General features: G+C 37.4%; 1 protein-coding gene across 1 annotated transcript in view; it reads right to left on the reverse strand.

The window, feature by feature from the left end:
- Positions 1–5,735, reverse strand: part of LOC121853845 (general transcription factor II-I repeat domain-containing protein 2-like) — a 38,399-nt gene extending 32,664 nt beyond the window's left edge. Inside the window, exon 1 of the mRNA XM_042348221.1 lies at positions 5,664–5,735. Within this exon, the coding sequence (XP_042204155.1) occupies positions 5,664–5,735 (72 nt within the window). The remainder of the gene's footprint in view (positions 1–5,663) is intronic.
- Between the last annotated feature and the right edge of the window lie 414 nt (positions 5,736–6,149).

Here is a 6,149-nt window from a genome sequence, read left to right on the forward strand (position 1 = left end):
TATGAGCGTTAAGAGTCGTGGTTGCTATGATCATAGTCGTGGTTGTTATACTCATGGTCGTGGTTATTATTATCATGGTCGTGGTTGTTACAATCATAGTCGTGGTTGTTATAATTATGGTCGTGGTTATGATTATGGTCGTGGTTGCTATAATCATGGTGGAGATTGTTACAATCATAGTATATATGCTAGAGGTATATGCTAGAATATTAAAAGAATGTAGAGATGAGTTGAGTAATCCATTAGCAGTTTTATTTAATAAGTCATTAGAATCGGGCCTAATGCCAGAAGCTTGGAAACTTGCAAATGTAGTTCCGATTTTCAAAAAGGGTGATAAATCAATAGCATCAAATTACCGTCCCATTAGTCTCACGTCAATCATAGGCAAGTTGCTAGAGTCAATTATTGCTACAAAAATCAGAAGCCACCTTGAAACATTCAACTTAATTCATTCTTCAGCACGGGTTCACCCAGGGACGTTCTTGTCTCACAAATTTGCTTAGCTTTTTCTCAGAAGTATTTGAAGCAGATAATGATAAGTCATATGATATAATTCTATTTAGATTTCAGTAAAGCATCTGATAGAGTCCTCATGAGAGATTGATAAGGAAGGTAGAAGCACATGGAATAGGTGGATCAGTATTAAAATGGATTAGGTCATGGTTAACTGGTAGGAAACAAAGAGTCAGCATAAATGGATTAAAGTCAGACTGGGGTGCGGTCAAAAGCGAGTTCCCCAGGGATCTGTATTAGGCCCTCTGCTGTTTGTTATATTCATTAATGATCTTGATTTAGGCATAACTAGTAGGATTAGTAAATTTGCAGATGATACCAAAATGGGGAGAGTGATAAATTCAGACAGTGACTTTGAACACCTTCAAAGAGATCTAGATACCTTACATGAGTGGTCAGTAGACTGGCAAATGAATTTTAATACCGATAAATGCAAGGTACTACAGATAGGGAAGACGAATACAAACGTTAAGTATAAACTAGGTAACACGGAAATAGAAAACTCAGTTTGTAAAAAAAAGATCTAGGTGTATTTGTTAGCAATGACTTGAAACCTAGAAAACACGTATTAGCGTTCGCAACAAGGCAAACAGGATTCTTGGGTTCATATTCAGTGTCTGAGTAACAGAACTGCTGACGTTATCTTGAAACTTTACCTAGCATTAGTGAGGCCACACATGGATTATGCGGTTCAGTTCTGGTGTCCTGATTATAGAATGGACATAGATTCTTTGGAGAGAGTACAAAGAAGAATGACAAAATGATCCATAATATTAGAAACCTTCCATATGAAGAAAGACTGAAAAGCTTAGGCTTACATTCATTAGAGAGGCGTAGAGTTAGGGGAGATATGATAGAGGTGTACAAGTGGGTAAGTGGGATTAACAAGGGTAAAATGGAAGATGTTCTGAAGCTCAGTAATAACGAAATAACTAGAACAAATGGCTTTAAATTAGATAAATTCCGATTCAGAAAGGATATAGGCAAGCACTGGTTTGGTAATAGAGTTGTGGATATGTGGAATAGGCTACCGAGTGCTATAGTAGGATCGGGGACGCTAGGGAGCTTCAAGACGAAGTTGGATAGGCACATGGAAGTGCTGGGATGGGTGTGAAAGGGATCTGCCCTGTATGGGCCAGTCGGCCTCCTGCAGTATCCCACTTTCTTATGTTCTTATGTTCTTAGTCGTGGTTGTTATAATCATGGTCCTGGTTATGATCATGGTCGTAGTTGTTATAATCATGGTCGTGGGTGTTATAATCATAGTCGTGGTTGTTATAATCATAGTCGTGGTTGTTATGCTCATTGTCGTGGTTGTTATAATCATAGTCGTGGTTATTATAATCATGGGCGTGGTTGTTATGATCATGATCGTGGTTGTTATAATCATGGTTGTGGTTGTTATGATCATAGTCGTGGTTATTATAATCATGGGCGTGGTTGTTATAATCATGATCGTGGTTGTTATAATCATGGTCGTGGTTGTTATAATCATAGTCTTGGTTGTTATAATCATGGTCGTGGTTGTTATAATCATGGTCGTGGTTGTTATAATCATGTCGTGATTGTTATAATCATGGTCGTGGTTGTTATAATCATGGTCCGGTTGTTATAATGGTCGTTGGTCGTGGTTGCTATAATCATAATCGTGGTTGTTATAATCAAATTGGCGTTGTTATAATCATAGTCGAGGTTGTTATAATCATGGTCGTGGTTATGATCATGGTCGTAGTTCTTATAATCATGGTCGTGGTTGTTACAATCATAGTCGTCGTTCTTATAATCATGGTCGTGGTTATGATCATGGGCGTAGTTGTTATAAATATGGTCGTGGTTATGATCATGGTCGTGGTTGTTTCGGTCGTGGTTGTTATAATCATAGTCGTGGTTGCTATAATCTTAGTCGTGGTTGTTATAATCATTGTCGTGGTTACTATAATCATGGTCGTGGTTGTTATAATTATAGTCGTGGTTGTTATAATCATGGTCGTGGTTATGATCGTGGTCGTAGTTGTTCTAATCATGGTCGTGGGTGTTATAATCATAGTCGTGGTTGTTATAATCATAGTCGTGGTTGTTATACTCATTGTCGTGGTTGTTATAATCATAGTCGTGGTTATTATAATCATGGGCGTGGTTGTTATAATCATGGTCGTGGTTGTTATAATCCAGGTCGTGGTTGTTATAATCATAGTCGTGGTTGTTATAATCATAGTCGTGGTTGCTATAATCATAATCGTGCTTGTTATAATTTTGGTCCTGGTTGTTATAATCATGGTCGTAGTTGTTACAATCATAGTCTTGGTTGTTATAATCATGGTCGTGGTTATGATCATGGTCGTAGTTTTTATAATCATGGTCGTGGTTGTTATAATCATGGTCGTGGTTGTTATAATCATGGTCGTGGTTGTTATAATAATGGTCGTGGTCGTGTTACTTACAGTAACTAATATACTATAAGAAGGAATAGAATAAAGGTTAGAATAATTAATTAAAGAAATATTCGCCATAAGGAGAGGTTAAAATCATAAAACAAAAAATTATTATGAATCACCGATGATCATTCCGAGATAAATTATATTATGAAGAGAAGTGACCTTGATTCTGGTTTAATTAGTCACCATCTGCTTAAGTCATCACCTGTGTTAAGTCATCATAGTCATCATCTCACATGACTGACCGACCATCGATGTTCTTTCCGCGCGAGGGTGTTAGTTTTCAATGCTTCTTATTATTTATGTTGGTGTGGATGTAAGACCAGCTATCCTCACTGACGCAGCTATGGTCAATTTGGTGTTGTTCTTATTGACGCTGATGGATGTAAGACCTCCTACCCTGACTGACGTAGCTATGGTCAATTTGGTGTTATTCGTGTTTATAAATGCCTTCTAACCTGTCTCAAGTCTATCCGTCCTGTCTCTTGCCATGCCAACTGTCTCTTCGTCTGCGTGGTGTTTAAATGTAAGCCCGTCTGTACTCTTTGTGTCGTCAAATCTGTCTGTCTTATCCGTTGTTGGCGTGTGTCTGTCTGTTTGTCTAATGTGAACCAGTCAGTCAGCTGTCTGTCTGTCATGTTAGTTGCCATATTGTCTATTTGTGCATGAATGAATCTGTCTATTTTTGTCAACCTCCTGTATGTTTCACTGTCTGTATTCACCCTGTGTCTATTGTAGTCATCTTCTCTATGCATTACTGTTATTATCTTTTTATCTCTTCTCCTTTTCCATGAGCCACAGGAATAAGTACACACTGTAGCTGTAAGGTCGTCTGGTAACGTTGAAACTGCGCATCCAGACGCATGATGAAACTCAGCTCCCCCCCACCTGTTATCTCTAACTATTTTCTGTTTCCCCTTCTTTATTCTTCTATTTACTCATCTTCCTTCCTTTACTAATCCAAACAACATTAAAAAAAGTAGGCTAAGAAAAAAAGTGGGGGGAGGAGGAGGGAGCCGTACGATAACTGCAATCGTGGGCTGACAGCGTACAGCGAATGAGGGTGCGCCAAGTCCGTAGACTTGCATCGTTTTCCAGCGTAAATAAAATGGTTATGTAATGGCTTCCTAAAGAAACCATCGATATGGGACCAGGTTTGTTCCACTCTACGAATTTTTTGCGATTTTTCCACCAAGTTTGATGAAAAACGATTGTGCCGTTTCGGCTGCCCAGAACACACACACACACACACCTAGTCCTATAGTATATTAGATTCGGGTTCTGTCTAGTTAGAAAAGTTAGGATTGTAGTATACTAAATCAGGATTTCTATTCCTCAGGGATTGCTATAATTTTGTCTGATGCACTTGAGGCATTTTCATCTGTGTAAGTAATATTTTTTTAATGTTTTATGTGCCACTAAGTGATGTTGGATGTATGAAGGAATTGTTTCAAATTAATTCCTCGTTCTGGTTTCTGTTCTGGAGTATGTAGGACTGCTGCATTATTAGATCTTTTCGGATGCAATTAATATTTTTGAATAATTTTTTTGATACAATGTACAACTTTTGTTTCCCATTGTAGTGTAGAAAGCTGCGTTAAGAAGTACTCTAGTGCTTGTGTAAAATTATTAATTCCGTCTGTAGTGTTGCAATGAATAGAAGGGTTATCTTTTACCAGTGCGTCTCATTAACCCCAATCAAAGGTACTAGCTATTCCACGGTCGCAGAAAATACTTTAATTAATTGTATTTGTGCTGGTTCGGTATTCTCTGAGGGGAGCTTCCACTGCATTACCATCCACTATAACTAAAAAAAACCTAGGTAAAATTCCGACAGGTTATATATATATATATATATATATATATATATATATATATATATATATATATATATATATATATATATATATATATACACACCGCTAGGCAACGGTAGGACGCCACCCCACACTGTTCAGTTCCCCAAAACTTCTTCTTCCATCAATAGTTCATTAACGGTGTATGTAAGTTCCACCATGTTTTTCACTACAACGGTACAAAAGTATATTTTCTTAGCAATAAACTGTTATTATTTTATTGTCTAATCATCACTACATATAACACCACCCATCATCACTACTATAACATCATCCATCATCACTACATATAACATATCCATCATCACTACATATAACACCATCCATCATCACTACATATAACACCATCCATCATCACTACATATAACACCATCCATCATCACTACATATAACACCATCCATCATCACTACAGATCGGTAAAGTAGTTTCCGAGATTCTCGTGCGGACACAAACAAATAAACAAACAGACAGACAGGACAACTTCTTTGTTATATATATATATATATATATATATATATATATATATATATATATATATATATATATATATATATATATAGCCAGATATTTGTAAATGTCGCAGCCATAGAACAAGCATTTCGGAGTGTTACCCCTTGTAGGGAATCGTGGGGACAGTGTTAATAAATTTTTAGAAATAGTTTAGTTATGAGAGTATTGTAGATGTAGGAGAGGGGAGTAGAGTGAGCTGAAGGGGTGTTTACAGCAGAACGGTCCTGTTTCTGTTGAGTAGACAGTTCTGCAGGTGACGGTGACTGACTGGCTTTCCCTAACTCTCAGACCAAGCCTTACAGAGTTGCTGTGAATATTTCCACCCTCTGCTGGCAGTAGTGAACATACCAATTCACAGTCATTACCCAGAGTTTTGTGCGAAGACAATTTATGCAATACTGTTGTCTCTTGGAACACCATGCTCATTTACATCGATCCGCACTTGTAAGTCCAGCCTACGTGATGACGTATCCCTCATTACTGAAATATTGTGGAATAATTATGTCTACTGCTTTTCTGCCTTATCTGGAGCAATAAGACAATGTGGAATGAAAAACAGCTAAGATTCATAGCTATGTACTTTGCATTATGTTACTATGTTTAATGATCTTATGCAGTTAAAATAAAATTGTGTGAGACTGACAAATAATGTATCAGATGGATAACCATGTAATACTAATGAACGCCTTATTCTCTGCAGTTTTTTTTTACGACATATATGTAAATAGTCAGTGCGTCAAAAGACGGGTTTTAATCATTCCCTTCAGCTGCTTGCCCGTCACCCGACCGTCCTTAACTAAGGTGGTTACAACTAGGGTCAATATCTTTTATTTC

Source organism: Homarus americanus, unplaced genomic scaffold, assembly GCF_018991925.1.
Source record: "Homarus americanus isolate GMGI-L3 unplaced genomic scaffold, GMGI_Hamer_2.0 scaffold18703, whole genome shotgun sequence".
NCBI classification, from domain to species: domain Eukaryota; kingdom Metazoa; phylum Arthropoda; class Malacostraca; order Decapoda; family Nephropidae; genus Homarus; species Homarus americanus.